The 24,556-nt window shown below is 47.7% G+C and overlaps 1 protein-coding gene across 1 annotated transcript in view; it reads right to left on the bottom strand.

Annotated features, from left to right (window-relative positions):
• LOC142185392 (cytochrome P450 2G1-like) overlaps positions 1-17,105 on the bottom strand; it is a 29,327-nt gene extending 12,222 nt beyond the window's left edge. The window contains exons 1-3 of the mRNA XM_075260812.1: positions 16,926-17,105; positions 16,107-16,269; positions 9,410-9,559 (exon numbers count right to left, since the gene is read on the bottom strand). Coding sequence (XP_075116913.1) covers positions 9,410-9,559; positions 16,107-16,269; positions 16,926-17,105 — 493 coding nt within the window. The remainder of the gene's footprint in view (positions 1-9,409; positions 9,560-16,106; positions 16,270-16,925) is intronic.
• Between the last annotated feature and the right edge of the window lie 7,451 nt (positions 17,106-24,556).

Genomic DNA, 24,556 nt, shown 5'->3' with positions numbered 1-24,556 from the left:
GCATATCACCCCAGCCCTGCAGATAGATAGGTTACTGTCACCAGAACCAGCATATCACCCCAGCCCTGCAGATAGATAGGTTACTGTCACCAGTACCAGCATATCACCCCAGCCCTACAGATAGATAGGTTAGTGTCACCAGACCCAGCATATCACCACAGCCCTGCAGATAGATAGGTTACTGTCACCAGAACCAGCATATCACCCCAGCCCTGCAGATAGATAGGTTACTGTCACCAGACCCAGAATATCACCCCAGCCCTGCAGATAGATAGGTTACTGTCACCAGACCCAGCATATCACCCCAGCCCTGCAGATACATTGGTTACTGTCACCAGAACCAGCATATCACCCCAGCCCTGCAGATAGATAGGTTACTGTCACCAGAACCAGCATATCACCCCAGCCCTGCAGATAGATAGGTTACTGTCACCAGAACCAGCATATCACCCCAGTCCTGCAGATAGATAGGTTACTGTCACCAGAACCAGCATATCACCCCAGCCCTGCAGATAGATAGGTTACTGTCACCAGACCGCAGCATATCACCCCAGCCCTGCAGATAGATAGGTTACTGTCACCAGAACCAGCATATCACCCCAGACCTGCAGATAGATAGGTTACTGTCACCAGATCCAGCATATCACCCCAGCCCTGCAGATAGATAGGTTACTGTCACCAGAACCAGTATATCACCCCAGTCCTGCAGATAGATAGGTTACTGTCACCAGAATCATCATATCACCCCAGCCCTGCAGATAGATAGGTTACTGTCACCAAAACCAGCATATCACCACAGCCCTGCAGATAGATAGGTTACTGTCACCAGACCCAGCATATCACCCCAGCCCTGCAGATAGATAGGTTACTGTCACCAGATCCAGCATATCACCCCAGCCCTGCAGATAGATAGGTTACTGTCACCAGACCCCAGCATATCACCCCAGCCCTGCAGATAGATAGGTTACTGTCACCAGAACCAGCATATCACCCCAGCCCTACAGATAGATAGGTTACTGTCACCAGAACCAGCATATCACCCCATCCCTGCAGATAGATAGGTTACTGTCACCAGAACCAGCATATCACCCCAGCCCTGCAGATAGATAGGTTACTGTCTCCAGAACCAGCATATCACCCCAGCCCTGCAGATAGATAGGTTACTGTCACCAGACCCAGCATATCACCCCTGCCCTGCAGATAGATAGGTTACTGTCACCAGAACCAGAATATCACCCCAGCCCTGCAGATAGATAGGTTACTGTCACCAGAACCAGCATATCACCCCAGCCCCGCAGATAGATAGGTTACTTTCACCAGACCCAGCATATCACCCCAGCCCTGCAGATAGATAGGTTACTGTCACCAGACCCAGCATATCACCCCAGCCCTGCAGATACATAGGTTACTGTCACCAGAACCAGCATATCACCCCAGCCCTGCAGATAGATAGGTTACTGTCACCAGTACCAGCATATCACCCCAGCCCTGCAGATAGATAGGTTACTGTCACCAGAACCAGCATATCACCCCAGTCCTGCAGATAGATAGGTTACTGTCACCAGAACCAGCATATCACCCCAGCCCTGCAGATAGATAGGTTACTGTCACCAGTACCAGCATATCACCCCAGCCCTGCAGATAGATAGGTTACTGTCACCAGAACCAGCATATCACCCCAGCCCTGCAGATAGATAGGTTACTGCCACCAGAACCAGCATATCACTCCAGCCCTGCAGATAGATAGGTTACTGTCACCAGAACCAGCATATCACCCCAGCCCTGCAGATAGATAGGTTACTGTCACCAGAACCAGCATATCACCCCAGCCCTGCAGATAGATAGGTTACTGTCACCAGTACCAGCATATCACCCCAGCCCTGCAGATAGATAGGTTAGTGTCACCAGACCCAGCATATCACCACAGCCCTGCAGATAGATAGGTTACTGTCACCAGAACCAGCATATCACCCCAGCCCTGCAGATAGATAGGTTACTGTCACCAGACCCAGAATATCACCCCAGCCCTGCAGATAGATAGGTTACTGTCACCAGACCCAGCATATCACCCCAGCCCTGCAGATACATTGGTTACTGTCACCAGAACCAGCATATCACCCCAGCCCTGCAGATAGATAGGTTACTGTCACCAGAACCAGCATATCACCCCAGCCCTGCAGATAGATAGGTTACTGTCACCAGAACCAGCATATCACCCCAGTCCTGCAGATAGATAGGTTACTGTCACCAGAACCAGCATATCACCCCAGCCCTGCAGATAGATAGGTTACTGTCACCAGACCGCAGCATATCACCCCAGCCCTGCAGATAGATAGGTTACTGTCACCAGAACCAGAATATCACCCTAGCCCTGCAGATAGATAGGTTACTGTCACCAGAACCAGCATATCACCCCAGCCCCGCAGATAGATAGGTTACTGTCACCAGACCCAGCATATCACCCCAGCCCTGCAGATAGATAGGTTACTGTCACCAGACCCAGCATATCACCCCAGCCCTGCAGATACATAGGTTACTGTCACCAGAACCAGCATATCACCCCAGCCCTGCAGATAGATAGGTTACTGTCACCAGTACCAGCATATCACCCCAGCCCTGCAGATAGATAGGTTACTGCCACCAGAACCAGCATATCACTCCAGCCCTGCAGATAGATAGGTTACTGTCACCAGAACCAGCATATCACCCCAGCCCTGCAGATAGATAGGTTACTGTCACCAGAACCAGCATATCACCCCAGCCCTGCAGATAGATAGGTTACTGTCACCAGTACCAGCATATCACCCCAGCCCTACAGATAGATAGGTTAGTGTCACCAGACCCAGCATATCACCACAGCCCTGCAGATAGATAGGTTACTGTCACCAGAACCAGCATATCACCCCAGCCCTGCAGATAGATAGGTTACTGTCACCAGACCCAGAATATCACCCCAGCCCTGCAGATAGATAGGTTACTGTCACCAGACCCAGCATATCACCCCAGCCCTGCAGATACATTGGTTACTGTCACCAGAACCAGCATATCACCCCAGCCCTGCAGATAGATAGGTTACTGTCACCAGAACCAGCATATCACCCCAGCCCTGCAGATAGATAGGTTACTGTCACCAGAAACAGCATATCACCCCAGTCCTGCAGATAGATAGGTTACTGTCACCAGAACCAGCATATCACCCCAGCCCTGCAGATAGATAGGTTACTGTCACCAGACCGCAGCATATCACCCCAGCCCTGCAGATAGATAGGTTACTGTCACCAGAACCAGCATATCACCCCAGACCTGCAGATAGATAGGTTACTGTCACCAGAACCAGCATATCACCCCTGCCCTGCAGATAGATAGGTTACTGTCACCAGAACCAGTATATCACCCCAGTCCTGCAGATAGATAGGTTACTGTCACCAGAATCATCATATCACCCCAGCCCTGCAGATAGATAGGTTACTGTCACCAGAACCAGCATATCACCCCAGCCCTGCAGATAGATAGGTTACTGTCACCAGACCCAGCATATCACCCCAGCCCTGCAGATAGATAGGTTACTGTCACCAGATCCAGCATATCACCCCAGCCCTGCAGATAGATAGGTTACTGTCACCAGACCCCAGCATATCACCCCAGCCCTGCAGATAGATAGGTTACTGTCACCAGAACCAGTATATCACCCCAGTCCTGCAGATAGATAGGTTACTGTCACCAGAATCATCATATCACCCCAGCCCTGCAGATAGATAGGTTACTGTCACCAAAACCAGCATATCACCACAGCCCTGCAGATAGATAGGTTACTGTCACCAGAACCAGCATATCACCCCAGCCCTGCAGATAGATAGGTTACTGTCACCAGACCCAGAATATCACCCCAGCCCTGCAGATAGATAGGTTACTGTCACCAGACCCAGCATATCACCCCAGCCCTGCAGATACATTGGTTACTGTCACCAGAACCAGCATATCACCCCAGCCCTGCAGATAGATAGGTTACTGTCACCAGAACCAGCATATCACCCCAGCCCTGCAGATAGATAGGTTACTGTCACCAGAACCAGCATATCACCCCAGTCCTGCAGATAGATAGGTTACTGTCATCAGAACCAGCATATCACCCCAGCCCTGCAGATAGATAGGTTACTGTCACCAGAACCAGCATATCACCCCAGTCCTGCAGATAGATAGGTTACTGTCACCAGACCCAGCATATCACCCCAGTCCTGCAGATAGATAGGTTACTGTCACCAGACCGCAGCATATCACCCCAGCCCTGCAGATAGATAGGTTACTGTCACCAGAACCAGCATATCACCCCAGCCCCGCAGATAGATAGGTTACTGTCACCAGACCCAGCATATCACCCCAGCCCTGCAGATAGATAGGTTACTGTCACCAGACCCAGCATATCACCCCAGCCCTGCAGATACATAGGTTACTGTCACCAGAACCAGCATATCACCCCAGCCCTGCAGATAGATAGGTTACTGTCACCAGTACCAGCATATCACCCCAGCCCTGCAGATAGGTTACTGCCACCAGAACCAGCATATCACTACAGCCCTGCAGATAGATAGGTTACTGTCACCAGAACCAGCATATCCCCCCAGCCCTGCAGATAGATAGGTTACTGTCACCAGAACCAGCATATCACCCCAGCCCTGCAGATAGATAGGTTACTGTCACCAGTACCAGCATATCACCCCAGCCCTGCAGATAGATAGGTTAGTGTCACCAGACCCAGCATATCACCACAGCCCTGCAGATAGATAGGTTACTGTCACCAGAACCAGCATATCACCCCAGCCCTGCAGATAGATAGGTTACTGTCACCAGACCCAGAATATCACCCCAGCCCTGCAGATAGATAGGTTACTGTCACCAGACCCAGCATATCACCCCAGCCCTGCAGATACATTGGTTACTGTCACCAGAACCAGCATATCACCCCAGCCCTGCAGATAGATAGGTTACTGTCACCAGAACCAGCATATCACCCCAGCCCTGCAGATAGATAGGTTACTGTCACCAGAACCAGCATATCACCCCAGTCCTGCAGATAGATAGGTTACTGTCACCAGAACCAGCATATCACCCCAGCCCTGCAGATAGATAGGTTACTGTCACCAGACTGCAGCATATCACCCCAGCCCTGCAGATAGATAGGTTACTGTCACCAGAACCAGTATATCACCCCAGCCCTGCAGATAGATAGGTTACTGTCACCAGAATCATCATATCACCCCAGCCCTGCAGATAGATAGGTTACTGTCACCAAAACCAGCATATCACCACAGCCCTGCAGATAGATAGGTTACTGTCACCAGACCCAGCATATCACCCCAGCCCTGCAGATAGATAGGTTACTGTCACCAGATCCAGCATATCACCCCAGCCCTGCAGATAGATAGGTTACTGTCACCAGACCCCAGCATATCACCCCAGCCCTGCAGATAGATAGGTTACTGTCACCAGAACCAGCATATCACCCCAGTCCTGCAGATAGATAGGTTACTGTCACCAGATCCAGCATATCACCCCAGTCCTGCAGATAGATAGGTTAGTGTCACCAGAACCAGCATATCACCCCAGCCCTGCAGATAGATAGGTTACTGTCACCAGAACCAGCATATCACCCCAGCCCTGCAGATAGATAGGTTACTGTTACCAGTACCAGCATATCCCCCCAGCCCTGCAGATAGATAGGTTACTGTCACCAGACCCAGCATATCACCCCAGCCCTGCAGATAGATAGGTTACTGTCACCAGAACCAGCATATTACCCCAGCCCTGCAGATAGATAGGTTACTGTCACCAGACCCAGCATATCACCCCAGCCCTGCAGATAGATAGGTTACTGTCACCAGATCCAGCATATCACCCCAGTCCTGCAGATAGATAGGTTAGTGTCACCAGAACCAGCATATCACCCCAGCCCTGCAGATAGATAGGTTACTGTCACCAGAACCAGCATATCACCCCAGCCCTGCAGATAGATAGGTTACTGTTACCAGTACCAGCATATCCCCCCAGCCCTGCAGATAGATAGGTTACTGTCACCAGACCCAGCATATCACCCCAGCCCTGCAGATAGATAGGTTACTGTCACCAGAACCAGCATATTACCCCAGCCCTGCAGATAGATAGGTTACTGTCACCAGACCCAGCATATCACCCCAGCCCTGCAGATAGATAGGTTACTGTCACCAGAATCATCATATCACCCCAGCCCTGCAGATAGATAGGTTACTGTCACCAGAACCAGCATATCACCCCAGCCCCGCAGATAGATAGGTTACTGTCACCAGACCCAGCATATCACCCCAGCCCTGCAGATAGATAGGTTACTGTCACCAGACCCAGCATATCACCCCAGCCCTGCAGATACATAGGTTACTGTCACCAGAACCAGCATATCACCCCAGCCCTGCAGATAGATAGGTTACTGTCACCAGTACCAGCATATCACCCCAGCCCTGCAGATAGGTTACTGCCACCAGAACCAGCATATCACTCCAGCCCTGCAGATAGATAGGTTACTGTCACCAGAACCAGCATATCACCCCAGCCCTGCAGATAGATAGGTTAGTGTCACCAGAACCAGCATATCACCCCAGCCCTGCAGATAGATAGGTTACTGTCACCAGTACCAGCATATCACCCCAGCCCTGCAGATAGATAGGTTAGTGTCACCAGACCCAGCATATCACCACAGCCCTGCAGATAGATAGGTTACTGTCACCAGAACCAGCATATCACCCCAGCCCTGCAGATAGATAGGTTACTGTCACCAGACCCAGAATATCACCCCAGCCCTGCAGATAGATAGGTTACTGTCACCAGACCCAGCATATCACCCCAGCCCTGCAGATACATTGGTTACTGTCACCAGAACCAGCATATCACCCCAGCCCTGCAGATAGATAGGTTACTGTCACCAGAACCAGCATATCACCCCAGCCCTGCAGATAGATAGGTTACTGTCACCAGAACCAGCATATCACCCCAGTCCTGCAGATAGATAGGTTACTGTCACCAGAACCAGCATATCACCCCAGCCCTGCAGATAGATAGGTTACTGTCACCAGACCGCAGCATATCACCCCAGCCCTGCAGATAGATAGGTTACTGTCACCAGAACCAGCATATCACCCCAGACCTGCAGATAGATAGGTTACTGTCACCAGAACCAGCATATCACCCCAGCCCTGCAGATAGATAGGTTACTGTCACCAGAACCAGTATATCACCCCAGCCCTGCAGATAGATAGGTTACTGTCACCAGAATCATCATATCACCCCAGCCCTGCAGATAGTTAGGTTACTGTCACCAAAACCAGCATATCACCACAGCCCTGCAGATAGATAGGTTACTGTCACCAGACCCAGCATATCACCCCAGCCCTGCAGATAGATAGGTTACTGTCACCAGATCCAGCATATCACCCCAGCCCTGCAGATAGATAGGTTACTGTCACCAGACCCCAACATATCACCCCAGCCCTGCAGATAGATAGGTTACTGTCACCAGAACCAGCATATCACCCCAGTCCTGCAGATAGATAGGTTACTGTCACCAGATCCAGCATATCACCCCAGTCCTGCAGATAGATATGTTAGTGTCACCAGAACCAGCATATCACCCCAGCCCTGCAGATAGATAGGTTACTGTCACCAGAACCAGCATATCACCCCAGCCCTGCAGATAGATAGGTTACTGTTACCAGTACCAGCATATCCCCCCAGCCCTGCAGATAGATAGGTTACTGTCACCAGACCCAGCATATCACCCCAGCCCTGCAGATAGATAGGTTACTGTCACCAGAACCAGCATATTACCCCAGCCCTGCAGATAGATAGGTTACTGTCACCAGACCCAGCATATCACCCCAGCCCTGCAGATAGATAGGTTACTGTCACCAGAACCAGTATATCACCCCAGTCCTGCAGATAGATAGGTTACTGTCAGCAGAATCATCATATCACCCCAGCCCTGCAGATAGATAGGTTACTGTCACCAAAACCAGCATATCACCCCAGCCCTGCAGATAGATAGGTTACTGTCACCAGACCCAGCATATCACCCCAGCCCTGCAGATAGATAGGTTACTGTCACCAGATCCAGCATATCACCCCAGCCCTGCAGATAGATAGGTTACTGTCACCAGATCCAGCATATCACCCCAGTCCTGCAGATAGATAGGTTAGTGTCACCAGAACCAGCATATCACCCCAGCCCTGCAGATAGATAGGTTACTGTCACCAGATCCAGCATATCACCCCAGCCCTGCAGATAGATAGGTTAGTGTCACCAGAACCAGCATATCACCCCAGCCCTGAAGATAGATAGGTTACTGTCACCAGATCCAGCATATCACCCCAGCCCTGCAGATAGATAGGTTACTGTCACCAGATCCAGCATATCACCCCAGTCCTGCAGATAGATAGGTTAGTGTCACCAGAACCAGCATATCACCCCAGCCCTGCAGATAGATAGGTTACTGTCACCAGAACCAGCATATCACCCCAGCCCTGCAGATAGATAGGTTACTGTCACCAGATCCAGCATATCACCCCAGCCCTGCAGATAGATAGGTTACTGTCACCAGACCCAGCATATCACCCCAGCCCTGAAGATAGATAGGTTACTGTCACCAGAACCAGCATATCACCCCAGCCCTGCAGATAGATAGGTTACTGTCACCAGACCCAGTATATCACCCCAACCCTGCAGATAGATAGGTTACTGTCACCAGACCCAGTATATCACCCCAACCCTGCAGATAGATAGGTTACTGTCACCAGAACCAGCATATCACCCCAGCCCTGCAGATAGATAGGTTACTGTCACCAGAACCAGCATATCACCCCTGCCCTGCAGATAGATAGGTTACTGTCACCAGAACCAGCATATCACCCCTGCCCTGCAGATAGATAGGTTACTGTCACCAGAACCAGTATATCACCCCAACCCTGCAGATAGATAGGTTATTATTGTGATCTTATATCCACATGATGCTGCACCCCCTTTCTTGTTCCCCACCTGATATAATTCCTCTTTTATTCGTGCCCTACACAGTATAATGCCTTCTTTTCAGCGCACCCTGGAGGCTGAAGGGAAAGCAGATGTGAAGATTGCTAAGTGAAAAGCAGTAGTGACCTGCTTGAATAATCTAGTATTTAATGATTCTTTAAGAAATAAAGCGCTATCTAACGTCTCCAGTGCCAGGGCAGAGAAACTACCAAGAGATCATTAAAATAATATTAAAGTGAATATTCATTCAGAACATTTTCCAAAATTATTGCTTTCACAATCCATGATGGGACAATATTTCTTACAACCTTTAGAGGGCGCTGTAACTGAGCTCTATTGTTATAAATACAAGGTCAGTCGTACTTTCATATTTTCTGATTGCTTCCATTAGACATTGAGCCTCTTCCTGGATTCTTTCCTCGATGCTTCTTTTTCCCATTCCAAAATTCCTCAGAGTAGAAAGTGAGAACCGACGGAGCTGCTTCCAGCGTTCCCCATTACTGAATACAACTCCTGTATGAAAGAAGGATCAATGATTAGATATTTATTTATACTGGAATCTGATTATCTGAAAAGGCTGCTAATATGGAAATAACTGCAATATAATTCATATGGGATTCATATCTGTATAGTAGGGTCAGCCAGCGGTGCGGGTCCATATTACAGAGCAGGGGGTCCATATTACAGGGCCCCCGGGTGTCACAATATGGCAACACAATTTTTTTTGCTATTTTGCAAAGTTTTAAATTAGAAATACTATATAAATGTGTTATTGTCGTGATCATAAAGACCCAGAAATACAAGTAACTATATATATATATATATATATATATATATATATATATACGGCGCTGTGATTGTCCTGATCCGCAGCATACAGGTAATGTCATTAATACTACATAGTGAATGCCGTAAACAGTTAACCCATAAGAAATTGGTGCAAATTTTTTTTTTCCCGATTCCACCTCATTCTGAATTTTTTTCCAGCTTTCCAGTACATTGCACAGGATCCTGAATAATGTCATTACAAAGTACAATTTGTTTCACAAAAAATAAGCCCTTATGTGACTCCGTGGACTGAAAAATGAAAAAACGTTGATTCCTGGAATGGAAGAAGGGAAAAACAGAAATGCAAAAAAGACATTCCCGGATTCAGTGTCCTGTCCCGCAGTCCCGATCAGTGGGAGGTATGTCCTGGTTTCAACTCATCTGCGTCCTCCGGAGATATACGCGAGTAAACCAGGAGCCGTCACAGATCAGCTACTGCTTTAATGCTGCGCTCCGGCTCCTGCATGTGTAGGCGCGATGTGAGGATGTCACATCATGCCTACAACTCTGTGAGTTAGACTGCGGAGAGAGCGGCGGGGGAGCATTGGAAGGTGAGTATAAGTGTTTGTTTGTGTTAAACATTGAGGGGGAACATAATGAAGGGGACCCATGAAACGGGGGAGGTTGAAGGGGGGGAGAATGGCATAAAACTGGGTCAGAGATGGAGGGGGGTTATGAAACTGGGGCAGAGATGGAGAGGGGGACATGAAACTGAGAAGAGATGGGGACATGAAACTGGGGGCAAAGATGGAGGGGCGACATGAAACTGGGGGCAGAAATGGGGGGACATGAAACTGGGGGCAAAGATGGAGGGTGTATATGAAACTGGAGGAGAGATGGAGGGGGGACATATAATTTACGGGTGACTGGCGGAGGATTATACTGTGTGGAGGCACATGAAAAATGAATGAGACTGGGCGGAGTCAACATAAAAGTGGGCAGGGTAAGTTTGCCATCACATTTTGTCCCTCTTTCTGTTCTTTGGAAGTTGGGAGGTATGGAAATGTACAAATTCATGAAGGGACAATACAAAGAACTTTCTAAGAATCTTTTTATTCCCAAGCCAGTGACATCGGGACGTCCTCTACACCTAGACCAGTGACAGTAACAAGGAGACGTCCTCTACACCTAGACCAGTGACAGTAACAAGGAGACGTCCTCTACACCTAGACCGGTGACAGTGAGAAGGGGATGTCCTCTACACCTAGGCCGGTGACAGTGACAAGGGGATGTCCTCTACACCTAGACCGGTGACAGTGACAAGGGGATGTCCTCTACACCTAGACCAGTGACAGTAACAAGGAGACGTCCTCTACACCTAGACCAGTGACAGTGACAAGGAGACGTCCTCTACACCTAGACCGGTGACAGTGACAAGGAGACGTCCTCTACACCTAGGCCGGTGACAGTGACAAGGGGATGTCCTCTACACCTAGACCAGTGACAGTGACAAGGAGACGTCCTCTACACCTAGACCGGTGACAGTGACAAGGAGACGTCCTCTACACCTAGACCAGTGACAGTAACAAGGAGACGTCCTCTACACCTAGACCGGTGACAGTGACAAGGGGATGTCTTCTACACCTAGACCAGTGACAGTGACAAGGGGATGTCCTCTACACCTAGACCAGTGACAAGGGGACGTCCTCTACACCTAGATGGGTGACAGTGACAAGGGGATGTCTTCTACACCTAGACCAGTGACAAGGGGACGTCCTCTACACCTAGACGGGTGACAGTGACAAGGGGATGTCTTCTACACCTAGACCAGTGACAAGGGGACGTCCTCTACACCTAGATGGGTGACAGTGACAAGGGGATGTCTTCTACACCTAGACCAGTGACAAGGGGACGTCCTCTACACCTAGATGGGTGACAGTGACAAGGGGATGTCTTCTACACCTAGACCAGTGACAAGGGGACTTCCTCTACACCTAGACCAGTGACAGTGACAAGGGGACGTCCTCTACACCTAGACCAGTGACAGTGACAAGGAGACGTCCTCTACACCTAGACCAGTGACAGTGACAAGGGGACGTCCTCTGCACCTAGACCAGTGACAGTGACAAGAAGACGTCCTCTACACCTAGACCGGTGACAGCGACAAGGGGACGTCCTCTACACCTAGACCGGTGACAGTGACAAGGGGATGTCCTCTACACCTAGGCCGGTGACAGTGACAAGGGGATGTCCTCTACACCTAGACCAGTGACAGTGACAAGGGGACGTCCTCTACACCTAGACCTGTGACAGTGACAAGGGGACTTCCTCTACACCTAGACCAGTGACAGTGACAAGGAGACGTCCTCTACACCTAGACCGGTGACAGTGACAAGGGGATGTCCTCTACACCTAGACCAGTGACAGTGACAAGGAGACGTCCTCTACACCTAGACCGGTGACAGTGACAAGGGGATGTCCTCTACACCTAGACCAGTGACAGGGGGACGTCCTCTGCACCTAGACCAGTGACAAGGGGACGTCCTCTACACCTAGACGGGTGACAGTGACAAGGGGACATCCTCTACACCTAGACCTGTGACAGTGACAAGGGGACTTCCTCTACACCTAGACCAGTGACAGTGACAAGGAGACGTCCTCTACACCTAGACCGGTGACAGTGACAAGGGGATGTCCTCTACACCTAGACCAGTGACAAGGAGACGTCCTCTACACCTAGACCGGTGACAGTGACAAGGGGATGTCCTCTACACCTAGACCAGTGACAGTGACAAGGGGACGTCCTCTGCACCTAGACCAGTGACAGTAACAAGGAGACGTCCTCTACACCTAGACCAGTGACAGTGACAAGGAGACGTCCTCTACACCTAGACCAGTGACAGTGACAAGGGGACGTCCTCTGCACCTAGACCAGTGACAGTGACAAGGAGACGTCCTCTACACCTAGACCGGTGACAGTGACAAGGGGATGTCCTCTACACCTAGACCAGTGACAGGGGGACGTCCTCTGCACCTAGACCAGTGACAGTGACAAGGGGATGTCCTCTGCACCTAGACCAGTGACAGGGGGACGTCCTCTACACCTAGACCGGTGACAGTGACAAGGGGACGTCCTCTACACCTAGACCAGTGACAGTGACAAGGAGACGTCCTCTACACCTAGACCAGTGACAGTGACAAGAGGACATCCTCTACACCTAGGCCGGTGACAGTGACAAGGGGATGTCCTCTACACCTAGACCAGTGACAGTGACAAGGGGACGTCCTCTACACCTAGACCAGTGACAGTGACAAGGGGATGTCCTCTACACCTAGACCAGTGACAGTGACAAGGGGACGTCCTCTACACCTAGGCCGGTGACAGTGACAAGGGGACGTCCTCTACACCTAGACCGGTGACAGTGACAAGGGGACATCCTCTACACCTAGACCAGTGACAGTGACAAGGAGACGTCCTCTACACATAGACCAGTGACAGTGACAAGAGGACATCCTCTACACCTAGGCCGGTGACAGTGACAAGGGGATGTCCTCTACACCTAGACCAGTGACAGTGACAAGGGGACGTCCTCTACACCTAGACCAGTGACAGTGACAAGGGGATGTCCTCTACACCTAGACCAGTGACATTGACAAGGGGACGTCCTCTACACCTAGGCCGGTGACAGTGACAAGGGGACATCCTCTACACCTAGACCGGTGACAGTGACAAGGGGACGTCCTCTACACCTAGACCGGTGACAGTGACAAGGGGATGTCCTCTACACCTAGACCAGTGACAGTGACAAGGGGATGTCCTCTACACCTAGACCAGTGACAGCGACAAGAGGACGTCCTCTACACCTAGACCTGTGACAGTGACAGGGGGACGTCCTCTACACCTAGACCAGTGACAGTGACAAGGAGACGTCCTCTACACCTAGACCATTGACAGTGACAAGGGGACGTCCTCTACACCTAGACCAGTGACAGTGACAAGGGGACGTCCTCTACACCTAGGCCGGTGACAGTGACAAGAGGACATCCTCTACACCTAGACCAGTGACAGTGACAAGGGGACGTCCTCTACACCTAGGCCAGTGACAGTGACAAGGGGACGTCCTCTACACCTAGACCGGTGACAAGGAGACGTCCTCTACACCTAGACCGGTGACAGTGACAAGGGGACGTCCTCTACACCTAGACCAGTGACAGTGACAAGGAGACATCCGCTACACCTAGACCAGTGACAGTGACATGGGGACGTCCTCTACACCTAGACCAGTGACAGTGACAAGGGGACGTCCTCTACACCTAGACCAGTGACAGTGACAAGGAGACGTTCTCTACACTTAGACCAGTGACAGTGACAAGGAGACATCCGCTACACCTAGACCGGTGACAGTGACATGGGGACGTCCTGTACACCTAGACTAGTGACAGTGACAAGTGGACGTCCTCTACACCTAGACCAGTGACAGTGACAAGGAGACGTCCTCTACACTTAGACCAGTGACAGTGACAAGGAGACATCCGCTACACCTAGACCGGTGACAGTGACATGGGGACGTCCTCTACACCTAGACCAGTGACAGTGACAAGTGGACGTCCTCTACACCTAGACCAGTGACAGTGACAAGGAGACGTCCTCTACACTTAGACCAGTGACAGTGACAAGGGGACATCCTCTACACCTAGACCAGTGACAAGGGGACGTCCTCTACACCTAGGCCGGTGACAGTGACAAGGGGACGTCCTCTACACCTAGACCAGTGACAGTGACAAGGGGACGTCCTCTACACCTAGACCAGTGACAGTGACAAGGGGACGTCCTCTACACCTAGACCAGTGACAGTGACAAGGGGATGTCCTCTACACCTAGACCGGTGACAGTGACAAGTGGACGTCCTCTACACCTAGACCAGTGACAGTGACAAGGAGACGTCCTCTACACCTAGACCAGTGACAGTGACAAGGGGACGTCCTCTACACCTAGACCAGTGACAAGGGGACGTCCTCTACACCTAGGCCGGTGACAGTGACAAGGGGACGTCCTCTACACCTAGACCAGTGACAGTGACAAGGGGACGTCCTCTACACCTAGACCAGTGACAGTGACAAGGGGACGTCCTCTACACCTAGACCAGTGACAGTGACAAGGGGATGTCCTCTACACCTAGACCGGTGACAGTGACAAGTGGACGTCCTCTACACCTAGACCAGTGACAGTGACAAGGAGACGTCCTCTACACCTAGACCAGTGACAGTGACAAGGGGACGTCCTCTACACCTAGACCAGTGACAAGGGGACGTCCTCTACACCTAGGCCGGTGACAGTGACAAGGGGACGTCCTCTACACCTAGACCAGTGACAGTGACAAGGGGACGTCCTCTACACCTAGACCAGTGACAGTGACAAGGGGACGTCCTCTACACCTAGACCAGTGACAGTGACAAGGGGACGTCCTCTACACCTAGACCAGTGACAGTGACAAGAGGACATCCTCTACACCTAGACCAGTGACAGTGACAAGGGGATGTCCTCTACACCTAGACCAGTGACAGTGACAAGGGGACGTCCTCTACACCTAGGCCGGTGACAGTGACAAGGGGACGTCCTCTACACCTAGACCGGTGACAGTGACAAGGGGACGTCCTCTACACCTAGACCGGTGACAGTGACACCGGGACATCCTCTACACCTCAGCCAGTGACAGTGACAAGGGGACGTCCTCTACTTCTCGAAGAGTTTCACCAGCAACATAGACGTGGATTCTTTATTGTAAGTACAATGAGAGTATATTATGTGTTGGACACTATAGGGGAGGTGTTATACTGTGTGGGGCGTCTGAGGGGGCCGCTAAGGGGTAATTATACTCTGTGGGATCCACTAAAGGATAACATTATAATGCATGCAGCCACTAAGGGGCATTGTACTGTGAGGGGGTACTTGAGGACATCATACTGTATATGGGAGTCACTAAGGAATGAGACTTTATACTATGTGCATGCACAAGGGAGCTGGGCACAATTAGGAAAATGAGTTAACATTAAATGCTGTATCCCCTCTTTGTGTCCTGGGGGTCCAGTTATGAATCCTTTGCCCACCAATGTGTTTAAACAGAACTGTCTGGGTTTGACTTACAAATACTGATGCAAAATACTGAACAGAATACTGCAATGTGAATGAGGCCTAAGGCTTTGATTAGTGATATACAGCACCTATGGCGGGCCCAGATCTATGTATACAAATCAAAACACGCATATAATAAGGTGTAGAGATGTTTCCCACCATATCCATCAAATATTTTATCCACTGAATGCATTCGTCCTCTGCCGCTGAAGTCATCGCCTTGGTCAATGAGAGCTTCCTTCACTGCCCGATAACCATTTAGGACAACCACTGGACGTTCCCCAAAGTAAAACGTGAAGACAGGTCCATGTTGATCTCCCATCTGTGTAGTAAACATGGGACAGCTTAATACAGTAAATAACTCTTAACCCATACAATATTATATATATATATATATATATATATATATATAGACAAGTTGTCTTCTAACTCAGATAACCACAAGTCATACAGTAGTTATCAACGGCCACCAATTGGCTGGGTTTGCCGGAAACTTTCAGCAAGAATCCCAGACTGTGTGATCCCCATTCAGAAGCAGGTATATATATATATATATGACAGGTTGGGGGCGGCCCTGGACCAGGATATGAAAGGAGCTGCACTGATCCAAAAAGGTCCAAAAGAGGAGCTCAAACTGAACATGTAGGGTGTCGGGAGGCGCTACAAGATATTCCACACATGGTAGGGTAAAAATACATTGTAACAAAGGAGAAAAGGTCACAATATAAAAAAGACACAGAATGTTCTACATACACTGATACAATCTAGAATTGTGACAACCGTAATATCCTGCACAGGGAATGGTGATTTTTTGTAACTTTGCCTCCCCTACAGAAAATACACCGTGACCTAGAACAGAACCAATAAAACTACAGCTCATAGATGGGATATGGGTTTTCCTTCAACCCCAAAATTCCATTTATTGAACCTACGGAGTTCTGGTCAGTTTCTGCCGACACGTACAAGATATCCACTGACCTTCATAAGAGATTTCACCATCTCCCCCCTCTTGATTTGCAGCAAATTTCCAATTAGAGGAATTGGGGTCGGCCCTGGTGGCAAATTGCGTTTTCTGTAGAGTTTGTCCCATGTTGAGTAAATGAAGAGGCAAGAAATGACTAGAGCCAAAATGAGTGTCCCCAATCCCGTCAGATCCATGTTGGTGTCAGATCTATCTACGGTCCGTCATGTACCTGATATATATAGAGGAGCACAACTAAAGCGTTAATGAATTGTAGGCCAGTGTCCCTAATCCTCTTAGAGAACTAGACCAGACCGTAATAAATATATTTAAAATTCCATTTGTTCAAAATCATATTAAAAATCTTGATGTTCACAACAAAACAATTTGCCACCATGACCGCCAACAGGCAGCTCTCTTCGCTGACGCGTTTCAGACTGTAGCAGATCAATCCTAGTCACGGCTCGGTCATGTGACTAAACATAAAGAACAAGTTACTTTTAGAATTGTAGTTGGACTTGGAGCCTTCAACATCCTTCAAGCTCAGCTTTGCCATCATGCTCCGAAAATCAATGGGCGAAGACTGGCGTTACTCATGCAAGTCTTCATAGCGCTCTTCTGCAAAGTGACATCCAACTCTAAACTGATCCCTCCCTACAGAAACACACTGAGCACGTATATAATGCTAAAGCCAGACCACCCTACTAACCCAACTATTGCCCTAAACTATAGACCTAACCCAATTATAGACGTAACCCAACTATAGACCTAACCCAACTGTAGACCTAACCCAACTATAGACCTAACCCAACTATAGACCTAACTCAACTATAGACCTAACCCAACTATAGACCTAACCCAACTATAGACCTAACCCAACTATAGACCTAACCCAACTATAGACCTAACCCAACTATAGACCTAACCCAACTATAGATCTAACCCAACTATAGACCTAACCCAACTATAGACCTAACCCAACTATAGACCTAACCCAACTATAGACCTAACCCAACTATAGACCTAACCCAACTATAGACCTAACCCAACTATAGACCTAACCCAACTATAGACCTAACCCAACTATAGATCTAACCCAACTATAGACCTAACCCAACTATAAACCTAACCCAACTGTAGACCTAACCCAACTATAGACCTAACCCAACTGTAGACCTAACCCAACTATAGACCTAACCCAACTATAGACCTAACCCAACTATAGACCTAACCCAACTATAGACCTAACCCAACTATAGATCTAAGCCAACTGTAGACCTAACCCAACTATAGACCTAACCCAACTATAGACCTAACCCAACTATAGACCTAACCCAACTATAGATCTAACCCAACTATAGACCTAACCCAACTATAGACCTAACCCAACTATAGACCTAACCCAACTATAGACCTAACCCAACTATAGACCTAACCCAACTATAGACCTAACCCAACTATAGACCTAATCCAACTATAGACCTAACCCAACTATAGACCTAACCCAACTATAGACCTAACCCAACTATAGACCTAACCCAACTATAGACCTAACCCAACTATAGACCTAACCCAACTATAGACCTAACCCAACTATAGACCTAACCCAACTATAGACCTAACCCAACTATAGACCTAACCCAACTATAGACCTAACCCAACTATAGACCTAACCCAACTATAGACCTAACCCAACTATAGACCTAACCCAACTATAGACCTAATCCAACTATAGACCTAACCCAACTATTGCTCATAGATAAAACTGCTTCCCTTTCTCCCAATGTCCTGCCCCCCTTTTTTAATGGCTCCGAATGGAAATCTACACCATTCAGGAATTGGCCTAGATTTCCCCCCGTAACTTACATTAATCTCAAACTTCTCTTTTTTTGGTAACATCCCATAATAATAGATCCAATGGTATGACAGAAAGTCGGGAGCGCGATTCAGTGGGGTCGTTTCTGTTGACTTTCCGCCAAGCTTAGCCTTTGTGTATTCCAGGAGACTTTTCCTTCTAATCCAACTAAGGCCAGGCAGTTTCAGAGCGGAAATTCGATGGATTCCATCATAGTCAATGGTGTCTGTTGGGTAAATGATTTGCTCATACATTGCTTTGGTCCTCTAATGGCACTAGTGTGAACCTTGCATAAGTTTTGTTTCCCACCGCTATTCATCCAACTCTTATATGATCCATAACCATCTGTAACCAAGGTCAATGTTTTGTCACTCATGACTTTGGCTCAACAATCATCCATCAACAGTAGTAATATCGTATATATGATGTCCATTGACTTCCATGAGTTCAGTTACTGTCCCCGATACTTCACTATTATTGGTTCGGGAGACATCTTGGACTTGGCAGTCTCCCTTTAATAGGATATATAAAAAGGGGCTGCAGATCTTTAACTAAATTAGAAAAATTCTAGTTATTTCATGTATGTTGCATGTATGTATGTTGTTGCATAAAAACACTTTTGATAAAATCTTAACCTTTTTTTATGACATTACATAATGACAGAATAATCTGGGAGACTTGTCACGCTAATCTTGTACTTTGGCCTGCACTAAACAATACCAGGAATAAGTGTCATACAACTCTCACAAACTCTATTCATTACTATGGGAAATGAAAATCCTCCATTTACGTTGCCAAAGGACATGAAATCTTAGTGTAAGTTCACACCATGGGAAATACAAGGTGGATTTGCAGCACCTGTATGTATTGTACTGACCTTGCACGTTATGGTGTCTTCGAGTAGATCGTGCTATCCCACCGGAGGGACTGCGCTGCCACTGTCCTACATAACTCACGCTTTGCTTACATATCCAGGGTGGGAGTCGAGGATGCGACCGGCCACCTACGACACAGGGCGTACTCTCATATTAATGGGGTATCTATCAGGTTGATGTTTTCTGATTTCTGCATTGTATTAGACACCATCAAACCCAACGTTCTTGCACAGAAAATAAAGAAGGTGAATGTGCGGAGCCCCATATTGAGTTGACCACAACTAGTCCGGTTGGGCAGCTGTCTCTCTGACAGCCTTATCAGCTATATTGTGGCTTGCTGTGTCCTGTAGATAACGGTAACGGAGGAATCACAAAACAGCAACTGTTACATAACGTTAAGTAAAACAACTATGCAAAAAAATGTTGACAGATTATAGGCCATAGCGATGATGTGATGACTGATGGAGATAAGGAGAAGAAATTACTCAGGCAGGGTGTGGCTGCTATGGATAAAGCTTTATAGCAGGGATAGGTAATGTACGACTCTCCAGCTGTTGCAAAACTACAACTCCCAGCATGCATACTTCCTCTGTTATTCTTGGAACAATGGAAGTGAATGGAGCATGATGGGAGTTGTAGTTTCCCAGCAGCTGGAGAGCTGAAGGTTCCCTATCCCTGGTCTAGAGTGTCTAACATCTAACCCATACACAATCAATTACAGCCAACAGAAAGCTGAAGACACAACCAATCCATTAGTTGTGACCAAAAAAAAAAAAAAAAAGCTGAAAAATCTGCAACAAAAAGATGAGTCCCCCTGTCCCAGAGGAGAGTGCACCGCCATTGGGGCGAATTCTAGTGATGTTGCAAGAGACTGTGTGCGAGGGCCAGTCTATGAGAATGAAGACTATGAGGTGAGTAGAGACCAGCTAGTGCCGGGTTATTGCTGTGAGGTGGAGGTGACTCAGAGAGGGCGAGGATCAGATTATTAGGACACTGGGCTGTTAATATAAATGCTCAGCGGCAGTGATAGAGGCTGTCCTAGATTGAGCTGAAGAAGCCATTCCCAGGACTGTTTTACAAGTGTCACTTCAGTTTTGCAGACATCAGACACGTTTTGCAAGTGTCAGCAAAGTGTGGCCCTTCCGAGTCATGTGTTGTGTCTTATGACTGTAACCTCGCCCTGCATGAGTATTACTGCGAGTATAACATATAGAATAATGTATGGCAGCGACATAACAATGAAAAAAAGGAGCTTTGGTCCAGTACTTACAAGAACCAGAACTTGTCACATGGAATATACCCCCTATGTGATAGCTCAGGAAAGGTCATCGCTATACAATTCCCCTAAAACCCCTCGAATATACATTTAGAGATGAGCGAATTGAAGCCGATGAAGTGAAATTCGATCCAAATTTCAGGAAATATTCAATCGAATATTCTCATCGAATCCAGATTTCCTTGAGCTTCCTGGTGACGAATTGCATTTTTTCCTAGGACATGGGGCAAGGAACTCTTGGAACATGGGATCACCCACAATGCCATGCCTGCAACCAATCAACAGACAGCTGTGACTGCCCAAGGTATCGGGATCTGGTGTTATCTGTAACTGACAGCTAACACCCTGCTCCATAACCCCGATCAGGGGTTTTAACTCCTTGGATGCTGCGGTCAAACATGACTGCGGCATCCAAGGGGTTCTGCCATTCTACATGTCCCCCTCGGGAACAAACGTGGTGAAATCGGGGATACCAATATGCATCTTCTGCAGCCAAGGGTTTGACTAGTGACCCTGGGCTGCTAGTAGCCCCCAGTACCTGGTTCATCCTGCCCGGAAGTGAGGAAGTCAGCCTATACATCTGTGTGTATTGCAGTCTATAGTGCTGAACCACTGATCAGTGCATCGCTGCTTCAGGTCCCCTAGTAGGACATCACTAAAAACCATTGCAAGGCACAATGTTCTACACCACTATATAGTCTCTCCACAACCAGGAAATACTGTAGCTGTTTTTTAACGCGATTCGCCACAACTTAATTCGAATCAAATCATATCGGAAAATTTGACGAAGCCGCTGAATTGAATTTTTGAAAAATGTGCTTATCTCTCTATCTATTGTATCCTATCTCTATCTATTGTTACTATCACCAAACTCAATAAAGAGAGTTCATCAGGACCCGCACTCTAAGGTGGTGCAGACACGGATCTTAAGAAGTTAACTGTTTCCCCCTTGGTCATGCCCATATAGTTATGAATATAGGTAGGAAGGGATTCAGTTACTGTTCACACTGTGTGTGTGGTTTGAGCTAGGCATGGCTGGGGTCACTTCAGGTTTACATTGGATATTATGCTGTGTAATACTGAGTAATGTGTGTTACTTGGGCTGGTGCAGGTCACCGCACGATGTTGGAATGGCGTTGTGCCAACGCGGTGCACCGTGGGAGAAGCTGGGCTGGGCGTTCCTGCAGTGCGATCCACTACCTGTGTCATTACTGCAAGGACTAACCCCAAGTCCAGTATTGTTACCGGAGCATTATATATGGAATCTACAGATGGCTCCATCCTCACCTGTCCACAAATTTTGTTCATGACTCCAATTTCTCCCAATACAGATGTGATCCATTATCGCCACATTGTCGAGTTTATTAATAGAGCACAAACACATTTCACGGCACTTTACAAATCAAAGGTTAGAGGAGCAGATAATATCAGAGAATATTGTAACATTGTAACAGAGTGATTAATGGATCAAACAAAACAGGAGTATCACAATAAATGGCGAGACGCTATGGCAAAATCCTATTTCTGTTTGCTCGAAGCCGCTCATTTCATGCCCCAGATGAATAGGGCTGTCCACTTAATTGTTATTGATGACTTATCCTCAGGATTATAAGGCGCCTGACACCAGGGACCTCCGCTGATCAGCTGCATTATAACATATGGGGTCTGGTTTAGGGTGCGCATTCCTTATCTGTTTGTCACATAGGAGGGACCTTCTTTCAAAGCAAGAAAGATGAAGAGTTGCTCATAGTCTATCCTCCTCCTCGGACCCAGGGCAACAAATAAGTCAGACCAAACATTTGCATCTCAAACCTCGCTGACATGTGACATTGTCTCTCCTGCCCGTCCTGATCTTTAATCCATTGACTTTTTTCTAGCCTCTGCCACTGATGGACAAGATCAAAGAGTTCCACAAAAAAATTAGCATTAATTAAATTAGACACGGTTTAGGGATTTGTGATGGGTAATAAGTGTTACAGGTCATACAGATATCATCCCCAATGTCATTTACATGGAAAGTTCTCTGCAGTTTCACAGGATCATCAGAAACTTCTTTACGGAAACTTGTGAAGCTTTTCTTATTAACTCTATAAATCAATTGTGCAGATGATAATAGTAAATGTTGTAGTAAAGAAAGTTTCCTATTTCTTCTCTTGTGTCACTCCTATATATGGATTTGGTTGGGGCAGAAGTTTGTTCAGCTTTCAGCAGTGTGCAATAGATGTCTATGGAGAGGGGAAGGAAGAGGAGGATGAAAGATAACAGACCCCTCTGCAGTAACAGTTTTATTCCATTGGAGGTCGGGGTTATCTGATACATTATTATCCAGCCTATATATGAGAAGATAACCCGACCACAATAAGGACATCATGGCTGGTTATCAGGAGGACACTACATGTATGAGAAGATAACCCTACCACAATAAGGACATCATGGCTGGTTATCAGGAGGACACTACATGTATGAGAAGATAACCTGACCACAATAAGGACATCATGGCTGGTTATCAGGAGGGGACACTACATGTATGAGAAGATAACCCGACCACAATAAGGACATCATGGCTGGTTATCAGGAGGACACTACATGTATGAGAAGATAACCTGACCACAATAAGGACATCATGGCTGGTTATCAGGAGGGGACACTACATGTATGAGAAGATAACCTGACCACAATAAGGACATCATGGCTGGTTATCAGGAGGACACTACATGTATGAGAAGATAACCCGACCACAATAAGGACATCATGGCTGGTTATCAGGAGGACACTACATGTATGAGAAGATAACCTGACCACAATAAGGACATCATGGCTGGTTATCAGGAGGACACTTCATGTATGAGAAGATAACCCAACCACAATAAGGACATCATGGCTGGTTATCAGGAGGACACTACATGTATGAGAAGATAACCCAACCACAATAAGGACATCATGGCTGGTTATCAGGAGGACACTACATGTATGAGAAGATAACCTGACCACAATAAGGGCATCATGGCTAGTCATCAGGAGGGGACACTACATGTATGAGAAGATAACCTGACCACAATAAAGACATCATGGCTGGTTATCAGGAGGGGACACTACATGTATGAGAAGATAACCTGACCACAATAAGGACATCATGGCTGGTTATCAGGAGGACACTACATGTATGAGAAGATAACCTGACCACAATAAGGACATCATGGCTGGTTATCAGGAGAGAACACTACATGTATGAGAAGATAACCTGACCACAATAAGGACATCATGGCTGGTTATCAGGAGGACACTACATGTATGAGAAGATAACCTGACCACAATAAGGACATCATGGCTGGTTATCAGGTGGACACTACATGTATGAGAAGATAACCCGACCACAATAAGGACATCATGGCTGGTTATCAGGAGAGGACACTACATGTATGAGTAGATAACCTGACCACAATAAGGACGTCATGGCTGGTTATCAGCAGGACACTACATGTATGAGAAGATAACCCGACCACAATAAGGACATTATGGCTGGTTGTTAGGAGCACACTACATGTATGAGAAGATAACCCGACCACAATAAGGACATCATGGCTGGTTATCAGGAGAGGACACTATATGTATGAGAAGATAACCTGACCACAATAAGGACAT

Source organism: Leptodactylus fuscus, chromosome 11 (genome assembly GCF_031893055.1).
Source record: "Leptodactylus fuscus isolate aLepFus1 chromosome 11, aLepFus1.hap2, whole genome shotgun sequence".
NCBI lineage: Eukaryota > Metazoa > Chordata > Amphibia > Anura > Leptodactylidae > Leptodactylus > Leptodactylus fuscus.
This window is presented reverse-complemented; position numbering and strand designations above follow the sequence as displayed.